Here is a 10,472-nt window from a genome sequence, read left to right as displayed (position 1 = left end):
GGGATCTTTAACGAGATGGTGAAGTTGGACAGAGAGAAAAGGAAGAGCCATTAATACGAAAATAAATAACAACAAACAACTTGTGTTCAGTGAGAAAGAAACAAAAAGCTATTGGTGACTTCATGAAGGTGGAAGCAATGCGGGCACATGAGGTTGGTTGGTGTGTGAGTTTGTGTGTGTTATGGATGAGATGGAACATGGAACAGAACAGAATGGTGGCTGGCAAGCTCTGTCACGGAGGAGTTGCGAAGTGAAAAAGAGCGAGGAAATAAACCAGAGAAAATTGTCCCTGGACTCAAGTGGAGAACTATGGGAGTTTTTTGATTTTCATTTGTAGCGCCCCACTGCCCTGACTATGGGCATGACCATCCCATTTGATCAACCTGGGACGCTCCAGAGTTCAATTTAACCGACCACACACTATGTGTGGAAATCTGCACAATTTAAGTTATTAGTTTGTAGTGAGTTAAATTACCTGTACCCTTCTCAACTAGTTCCTCCTGAATAAGAATTACTGGCAAAATAAATTCTAATCAAACACACATATTCTTGTTAGTCTGAATATATCAAATGTTTACTGTAGCACAGATGAAATTAAATGGTCATCAATAATACAATAGAACATAGACCAATAGTATTTTTCATTGCTATTCACACATGGAATCACATTGATTGAATATAATACATTTCCACCAGATACTATAAAACTATAACAAAAGAGTTCTAGGCCGGCATTCACGAAATATAACCACACTTTGCAGGCCTGGGTCGACGCTCGGGTACGTGGAGGCTCAAAACAAAATAGCCGCTTCACTCCCACGAGCAAACAAAAAATGTACCTTTACCTCACGTGGAGGGGAGCTGTGTGCGTGTGCGTGTGTGTGTGTGTGTGTGCGTGCAAAACGAATGGAAAAATCACGGTCCTCTTCTCGACAGGTCCAACAGGTCCACGCCTCCGTCTTAGCCAAACGGCGCGGGGTCCTTGTCTTCTCCGCTGATGCGAACTCCCCTTCGGAGCTCGGAGGAACGTCCACAATCCTCCGGCGCATCACACGATCATTGATATGATAGTTCTCTAACTGAAAACGACAACAATTTATCTCTAACCCAATATCCTGGACAGAGCCACGTGTAATGACGAACACAGAATTACGAGCCTGGACTAGCCGTCCACACCCTCTCTTTTCCCCATCTAGTCTCCCCATTAACTCCCAGCTTCCGACGGTTCCCCGGTCCTGATTCAAAGGTCACATTAAGATATCAACAACGTACATATTCAAATGAAAATAAAATACAGGCCATAGGAAAATAAAACATTCTGCACAATGCATTCAAAACCATGTTAAACATTTATTAACACCTTTTAACTTAAAGAAAATTAAAGGGAAATATTGCACAGGGCTACACATTGAATGGAACAAGAAAAAAGCAGATGAAATTATTATGTAGACGTCATCCCAAACATCAACCTGGTCCTGCCTGTTCCGCTAGAGAGATAACAACTAATTTCAATTAATTGCCACTCAATTTAGTTTATTTCGAATTTAGTTAGTTTATTCACAACAAAGTGAATGGTTTAGTCAAACTGCGGTTAATTCTGCTGATTAATGTTGCCTGCTTTACCAGCGAGATGGAATGATACTCTCAGTAACACAGAAACACAGGCTGAAGTCAGGTGGGTTGTGTGTTTGGTGTGTGTTTGCTTTTCCGTGTTCATTCAGACATTAAATAAGGTGTTAATGGAGACCTCTCCCTGTATGGTAAAGGGTTGTTTGGAAAACCGCTGACTCAGATTAGAACCACTGAGCAACGACAGATGTCATGCAGCTTAATGCCTTTTGCGTGTGTGTGTGTGTGTGTGTGTGTGTGTGTGTCTGTATGTATGTAATATGTTTGTGCATGTATGTGTGCTACAGTGGCGGCTGCTGGTCTTTCAAAGAGGGGAAGCTAATTTTCGGTCTACATCATATAAATTGTCAATTTATGTATATGTAAATTCTGCTCTCTGTTCCTTTTCAAGGAAATGCTCTGTGACCCTGTCATACTAACTAGCTGTATTTTCCAGTGACTTGACTAGTCCTCTCAATGGCCAGCAGAGCTAGGCTGCTTAAACGGCCATGGCCCATTGTGTTATGGGTGTAGGACTTGAGCCGCTTTAAACAGGAGAAGCTCCTTTCTACACCTGCAGATGTAGCTCCAATTGTTGCCACTAATGAGAACAGTTTGTAAAGCTGAGGCATTGCACTGTCCAACTCCATGTCTTTAAGGAACAACCAAGAAATCACACAGCTTTCCCCTGTCACCCTGTCCTGATCTGAATACAGGAATTGAAGTTCAGACCTCAGGCTCCCTGAATCAAAGTGATGGCCAACTACCAAAACGATATTAAACTTGAACAAGGAAATGTGGGAATTATGTTAAACTGAAACAAGGAATTGAGTGTACAAGTGTATGAAATGTACAATGAAAATTCACCTCCAGAGATGCTGAGGGTCCGTGGGAGGGACATAATCGCAGCATTATCCAATGACCATCGACTTTCAACACACTAAAAAAAGCTGTCCTATGCAGCCCCATTGAAGTGGATGGACGCTGAGCTTCTGGGCAAATGTATGAGGAATGAGAAGGAAATCGAGTCAGTCGACCTGCGATAAGCAGCTGATTCTGAACGAACTCGTCTTTGAGATGGATGTGTTCTAACGCATTTTTAGTCAATGAAATGTTAAAACAACAGTATATATTTGACCATGTAATTTGGGAAATTTTAGGGGAAGCTGAGCTTCCCTTGCAGTCTTAGAGAAATCGCCACTGGTGTGTTAGTACGTGTCTGTATGTGCATGTGCGTGTATGTTTGTTTGTGCTTGTGTCTGTGTGTATATGTTTGTGTGTATGTGCATGTTTGTGTGTATATGGTGTCTGTCAGAGTGTGCATGTGTGTATTTGTTTGTATGTCTGATGTCTGTGTGTGTGTGTGTGTGTGTGTGTGTATATGCTTGCATGTGTGTAATTGTATGCTTGTTTGTGTGTGTGCGTGTGTTAATGCTTGAACGCGTGTAATTTTATGCTTGTTTGTGTGTTTTTGCGCCATAGTATGTTACAGAGATCGGGGGCAGCAGGTGGGGCAGGGTTTTTGTTTTGCTGGGACGGCGTGACTCACCACAGGCCTACGCTTGCTGCCGCCGGGCCACAGGTCTGAGGCTTCCTGTGGAATCCAGACGAGTGGGTGGAAGCGGTCTGCCGCACTGGTAAAGTTTGGACTTCCCCTCTATGGTTTTTGGACCAAGCCAGCTATAAAGCAACAATGTGACTTTCCTTGGACACGGGACACTCAGGGCCAGAGATGAAGAAAAAGCATCAACAAAAAAAGAATATATTTTTGAAGCAGATTGTTGACCGAACCATCTGGTAAAGAGATGAGGAATGTAATTATTAAAACTCAAAATAATATTCAAACATTCCAGTCTTTTATGGATAAGTTAGTGAAGTAAGATGTCACTTCTTAAGAAAACATCAACATGTGTATGATGTATGTGCATGATAGCTCCTAGAGTGCATTCAAGCCTCTCTTTGAATATTGAGGGACTGAGCTACAACCAGCCTATTTTGTACTCTTATTTTACGCCAGGTGTTGAAGAACGATGGAAGGTTGGTGGTAGTGTGAAGGGCTTTGCAACAGGGCGGGCGGTTCGCATTTACAGTCGCCACTGGCTAAGAGCTCCCCCCGCCACCCACCCATCCAGCTGGTCTCTGTGCGATAGCCCCTTGGTCTGGGGCGTACTTAACACAGAGACCTGAATGTCATCACGCCACATCCATCCCAAATAGGTTAGACAACAAGCTAACCTGTCTCAGAAAGGCAGTCCACCACACTGGGACCAGCACTTTTGAGCGCTTCTACAAAGGGAAACTGTGAGTTAAAAGGATCTGAATCAAACAGGAGGGGGAGGCACACTTAAGAGAAAGCTTTTTGACGGCAGCATAAGGCTACTGTGGCGTGTCACTCTACATAAAGCAGCCATTAAAACCAACCTCTTTTTTTTTTTTTACTGTGTGGCGAAAAACCTTTTAAAAGGAACACACATAAGCGTTGGGAGTTCTCTTCAATTTAGCAACATATTAATATCCAGGAGCTACTTCATTGGCAGTGAGAATAACAAAGAGATTAATTAGTGCACCGCAAGGGTTATCAAAATGTTGAAGTAAAACAATAATAAAACATGCAAATTAAAAGACACTTTCAAGAAATATTAGGCTGGGACTTATCCATGGGATTTTAAAGGAGAGACATGCATTAAGACATTTATTATGGCTTGCTTTCTCTTACAGCTGAAGACCCAGTGTTCCTACAAGATGGTGTATATTTTATTGTAATACAATGCCCCTAAAACACTGGTGTTGCAATAAGTAAAGATGTATTGTATGTTGTTGTTATTCTTAATTTTACTATCCGAAAACTACAAATGTGAGTGAATTTCCACCACACATCTGTTTTTTGTTACACAGCAAATTCAAAAGTGTTAAATTTCCAGTGTTGGTGTTAAATGTTAAAAATACAGTGTTAATTCAACACTTGCTTAGTTGATTCAACTATGTGAGAGTTAATTCCTCAAAAGAGTTGGTGTTAATCCAGGGAGTTAAATCCAAACAACACTGTTAAGTGTTCATTTTAAAATCAACACTTAAACAGTGTTACTCCCAGAATTCCAACGGACCTGTGACGTGTTTGTCTAAAGAGCGGGACGACTCGGAGTCAGACTCGAGGCTCGAGCGGGGTCGGCAGAGGACGACTTTCTTTTCACCTCCAGACTCCACGGAGTATCTTTCTGTAAGTAAATGAAAGGCGTCATGCCCATTTAATAATACTTTTTTAAGCAGTAGTATTTTAATGTTATATGTGTCGAACGTCCTGTCTAACGTTATAGCTCTAACAAGGTAGGCTAAGTCCCATGTTAAGGTTAGCATGGCAGCTGTTTTATATTTTTTCAAAGGTGCATTAATGTTCCTTTTGCACATCAGTGTTGATGAATGTACACAATTTGCTTAGCGTAAGTATAGGCTACACGTTCGGATAACACGGTATATAACTACACATTTCTTGTGAGAGGAAAAAGCTAAGTTAGCTAAAATGACGTAGCGTTAGCACGCGCACGAGGCTAACTGATTTCTGTCGGGAAAAATCTGTCGTTCCGTGCGCGTACGGTAATTAATTAGCTATGGTCTCGTCTCGATGAAAATGCCAGGCGATAGAGTAACTTAGAGAGCCGGGGCTGGGCCTGGGGGTTGAGCTCCTGCCTGCCCAAAGACTGCTGCTAATGCTAAAAGTCAGACTAGCTTTGTGAGTCGGGCAAGTTAAGTTAGCATGTTGCTGCTGTAGGTTAGGCTTCCTGGAGAAACAGACACACCAGACCACCTAGCCTGCCACACGGTGCTCTGCTCTTACGGGCATGAGTAGTTTATTTAATTATTTCATTTTATTTATTTATTTCTAACTTTTGGGATTTAAAAAAAAGTTTATTCTTAACATTAGCTTCTCAATCTAACGTTAGCCGCAGCTAATACCTTTACCGGAGTCACACACACCCCTCAGCTGCTGCCATAATAATAAACGTCTGAAATATAGGTGAGTTTTTATAACTTAAGTTAAAGTTACACAGTGTTTTAGCTATCTATACATGTAAATAAAAACGTGGCTGTCATGTTTATGCCTTAAGTTGACGTTAATTTGCCAAACTAACAGAGACTAGTTGATCATGTAACATCTTTGTGTTTATGGATAAGTGTAGGTGTTGTTAGGTGAATTAGGCCGTCATCACAGCAGGCAGGCTGAGCTGCCCCTGTTGTCCAGGTGGAGACTAGTGGCATAACTCGTGAGTAATGCTTAAAAAAATCAAAACAGATACTCGGTCGAATTCAAGGCAAGGTAAAATCTTCATGTCTCTCCATGGTGAACATACTGAAAATGATGACGTAGTGCGTGTGTCTTTTCTTCTTCTTTTTTCTGTAGTACATCATGTTGGTGAAGGTGAGATTTGGAGAAACGCAGAAGTATGTCAAAGTGGCTGAGACTGAAGATGGCTATGATGACTTCAACACATTTCTTCAGAAAGGTTGGCATCATTTTTAATAGAGCAGAAAAATTGACTAATTGTTATAATATCTACTGAAATGATGTTATGTGTAAATGTCTCATATTATGGAGTTGTGTTTATGATAGCTAATGGTAATGCCCTGTGTGCCCTTGACCTAAAATGTTAGGAAAAACAAGTATAGCAAATTTCTGTTTATTATAATTTTTCCATGGCTCTGAATTTAATTTTTTTTATCAGTCATTCAAAAGCTAGATCTTCCACTTGAGAGTGAGCTGCACTTGACAGATGAAACAGGGACAGAAATCGATGCAGATGTGTTTGAGGAGCTTTTGCAAGCAGGGAACCTTACTGTTAGGGTGGCAACTGACAAGTCAACAGGTGAGACTCAGACTTGTGAGGCCAGGAGTGGATCGTCAATATTAAAGAGTTTTGTGGAGAACTAATTATTTTTTCCTTTTGTGTTTACATTTTTAAAACTGTTGTGCTTCATGATGATCTTTCATACACTTCGTTGGAGTCACCGATATCAGACAACTCCTCTCTGTCAGAAGACTTCCTGGCAGTATCCTCTGATTCATCAGATGCAACAGTGATTGTTCAGACAAATGGAGGGAAGAGAACCCATGCTGAACGGGAATCGGCAAAAGAGGTTTTAGTTATCAAATATCACACACAAATATATTGTGCAGTTGAACTGTGTTAAACTGTTTTGTTGTTGGATGTAATGATTATTAGAGCTGCAACTAACGATTATTTTCATCTTCGATTAATCTGTCCATATTTAAACAATTCATAGATTAGTGACATTTTTTTTCTTAAAACACTACTCAAACTGATTATTCGATTATCAAAATAGTTGATGATTAATTTAATAATTGATAATTGTTAGATTAATTGTTGCAGCTGATGGTGATTGCTAATTTGCTTTATCTTTTAGATGGTGAGAGATGCTCTAAAGGCTAAACCGGGTGGACAGATTATTTTGGATGAATATGATAAAATGAAGACATTGATGGATAGCACAAGGAGACAGTTGGTGAACCTTCTTGTGGCTAACATGGTTGAAATTCATGGGTAAGACTTCATTGTTCATTTTTATACTTCACTCAATGCAATTTTTTTTTAACAGAACACTTATTTTAGGACATTGCGTAATGCATATTAGTAAAGCAACTTATTATTTATTTTCTCCTATGAAAGAGATAAATACTAAATGGCTAAAACATGATACAAAAACTAAGTGTTTGAGAGAGACTAAAACTCAGTGAAGCTACAACAGTAAAACTTGTAAGCACTGAAGGAATTGTAGTAATGTCATGTTGATCTTTCAGGAGGAGCCCGCCTGTGTCTGTGCGAAGTAAATATGCTTTGGGCATCATCTCTCTATTTCCCAGCCTCAGAGATCCATACTCAGACAATGGATATGTAAGTTTATAAATTAATAGCTTGTATAGCAATTTATGGAGTAGTAATATGGTCTGAACTTACTCTACAATTTAATCTTTTTAATATTACAGGAACACTTCTATGACCCACAGAGTGGATCCGGGTACTTGGCCTGGAGGATAAAGACTGTTCAGCGCAACACTGCAGCTCAGTCCCGGAGATCTTCCACCAGCACACCCTACCAGGATAGTCCAAAGAGAAAGAGGGAGGTTCTCAGCACAGATAAGCAGCTGCTTGGTGAGCAGTGTCATGAAGCAATATCCTTTTTGAAACATTCAACTGATGAATCGGCAATCAAAGAGAAGATGAGGGCTACTTTTCAGTACCGCCAAACACTGTTTCAAGATCAGCAGTGCTCTTCGACAGTTTTGGATGTCTTCCCACGATTCCTCGACATCACTGGCTTGGTAAGAAAGACAACTTCTTTATATTTAGTGAATTGTCACTCAATGTATAAACTTTTAAGTTGCATAAGTATAAAAATGTGTGTTCTTTTGTAGATTGACCAAGATTTCACCATGATGTTTGGAGAGGAAGTGTCGGGCAGATTTTTGGCAAAATGGCCTACTTTTTTCAAACCTAGGATCCTGACAGACTGCAAAAAACTGACTTCTAATGAACACATTGAAGACCTCTTGTCTGCGCAGCACGACTCAGGTGGGTCTGGTTAGTTTCTTCTCTTTAAAATTATATGATGTGAATGTGTCAGACATTTTCTCCTGTTTTTCCCCTAGGCTGGGACAGTGACTTATCAAGCATTCTACTGTTGGTTCACTTGCTGCCGCCCACGTCCAAAGGCCACAAAAAGAGTCCAAAAATCAGCGCATGTCAAGCTGAAGACCATGTTGTTCGATATTTGCAGGTATGCAAATAGTAATGTACTTATGTAGGGCTGTTCGACTAATCTTGTGATTGTTTTTAGGTTAACAATTATTAATTTACAAAAACACTGTGGTACGCCATCTCCATTTTGGAAAGGCTGCAGATAACACGATTAACGAATCAACCTTTCCTTTAACAGATAACAATAACTTTGACCAATTAATTAATAAAAAATAAAAAAACTCCTATTGTCATCAACTCGTGGAGACATGTGGACATAATTATGCAAACTTTCACTTGTGCCTTCAGTCATATTTCAGTTTATTTCATGATTTTCTCATAATTCTTGTTTACATTTTGTTAAAGAATGGAGCCAGTGTCCAAACCTTCCTTTCTGGTGGCCCCGGGTCAGCCCTTCCTCCTGTGTGTGGGTCAAAAGAAGAACAGCATCCAAAGATACTACATCATCATTGACCACAAGGCCATCCCTTGCAAGGCACAGACATCCTTGGCAGCTTTCGACGAGCTCTTCAAAGCACACTTCATCTTCAGTGTCAACTACCACGAATCCCTCTTCAACTTCTATACATTCATCCAAACCACAGTTTTTAACATTGATGTGGGAAGTGCCAAGGAAAGTCCCAGAGTCAAGGAGCTCAGAGCGAGATATTTGCACAACGCTTGAGGTGATACATATCCCTGGATGCAAATATGTTTCTTTGTTATGTCTGTAAGGCACACCACAAAAGTTCTGCATTGCTTTGTCAGCATTTAAGACTCCAGCACGGTCTATATCCTGGAAAGACATTACGTTTAAAATGTGGACAGCCGGGATGTTGTTTATCGTTTTGCACCTATTCAGGTTTCAAGAAGCATCTTGTTCATTTACATAGAGATGTTGCTTTGACTAATACTGATGACAATGTGGACACTCAGAATGAAGTTAGTGAGCCCTCAACTTCACAGGCAGTTACAGACTCTCCAACAACTACCGAGCTCTCTGTTGACAATAATCTTGTGTTAAACATGTGTGCTTCTGTTGTAGCACAGTTGCAAGCATCTGGTGTTGTTGAGAGCACAGTCCAAGCAATGGTGGGGTCCATGGAGGATCTTGTAAATGACATTCATACGCAAGCAAGAGAGGCAGTTCTCAGCTGTACTCCAGAAATTCAAGGCACAGATTTTGAAAAGAAGGTGGAAAAGTGTTTTGATCAACTAGAAAATCCGTTCTCAACTTTGAACACAAGAGTGAAACGACAGAAGTTCTTTGAGGAAAAGTGGGAAATTGTTGAACCTGTTGAATATGTTCTTGGAGTGCGGTTTGATGTTCGCAGGGATCACACAACAGGAACTTACAGTCAGGTCCCTGTAACTGATAAATTTGTGTATACACCCATCCTGGGAACTCTTAAGTCTATGTTCAAGAACACTGAATTGTGTGAAAGTTTCTTGCAAGCCAAGCATCAAGAAGAAGGAGTTTATAAAGACATATGTGATGGTTCATACTTCAAGAATAGCGTTTTGTTTTCCCAGAACAAACATGCTCTACAAATTCAACTCTATTTTGATGAGTTTGAGACAGCAAATCCCTTAGGTTCAAAGAAAGGGATTCACAAACTTGGTTGCATTTACTTTATATTGAGGAACCTGCCCCCAAAATATAATTCTGTGTTGATGAATATACATGTTGTTGCACTCTTTCACTCACAAGACCTGAAGACTTATGGATTTGATGACATCTTAAAGCCTCTTGTTGATGATCTTAAAATACTTGAAACACAAGAAATTGAGGTGCCTTTCTCAGACTCACCTTTGCTTGGTTCTGTTATACAAGTAACAGGTGACAACCTAGGCTTACATGGACTGTTCGGTTTTGTCGAGTCCTTCAGCGCTAACTATTACTGTAGATTTTGTTTGACAAGTAAGGCTGAGGCACAGTCTATGTTTACTGAAGATGACCCTGGCATGATTTTTCGTACAAAAGAAATGCATGCAGAACATTGTGCAGCTCTACAGGAAAATCCTATGTTGAGTTCAACATTTGGTGTCAAAAAGACATGCTTGCTCAATACATTGCATTTTTTCCACACCTCTGACAACTATGCAGTTGACATA

General features: G+C 40.3%; 1 protein-coding gene across 1 annotated transcript; it reads left to right on the top strand.

The window, feature by feature from the left end:
• Window positions 1-3,638: 3,638 nt before the first annotated feature.
• Window positions 3,639-9,474, top strand: LOC311382619 (uncharacterized protein; the record flags this gene model as incomplete). Its single annotated transcript, XM_084488529.1, has 11 exons — window positions 3,639-3,645; window positions 4,734-4,825; window positions 6,005-6,107; window positions 6,327-6,439; window positions 7,027-7,163; window positions 7,421-7,514; window positions 7,607-7,942; window positions 8,036-8,201; window positions 8,270-8,397; window positions 8,770-9,003; window positions 9,403-9,474. 11 exons carry the CDS (start codon window positions 3,639-3,641, stop codon window positions 9,472-9,474), a joined length of 1,482 nt encoding a protein of 493 aa, XP_084344655.1.
• Window positions 9,475-10,472: the final 998 nt, after the last annotated feature.

The sequence above is a fragment of the Micromesistius poutassou genome, assembly GCF_964030765.1.
Source record: "Micromesistius poutassou genome assembly, chromosome: 1".
Lineage (NCBI taxonomy): Eukaryota > Metazoa > Chordata > Actinopteri > Gadiformes > Gadidae > Micromesistius > Micromesistius poutassou.
The sequence above is the reverse complement of the archived record's forward strand: the minus strand, read 5'-3'. Positions and strand labels throughout refer to the sequence as shown.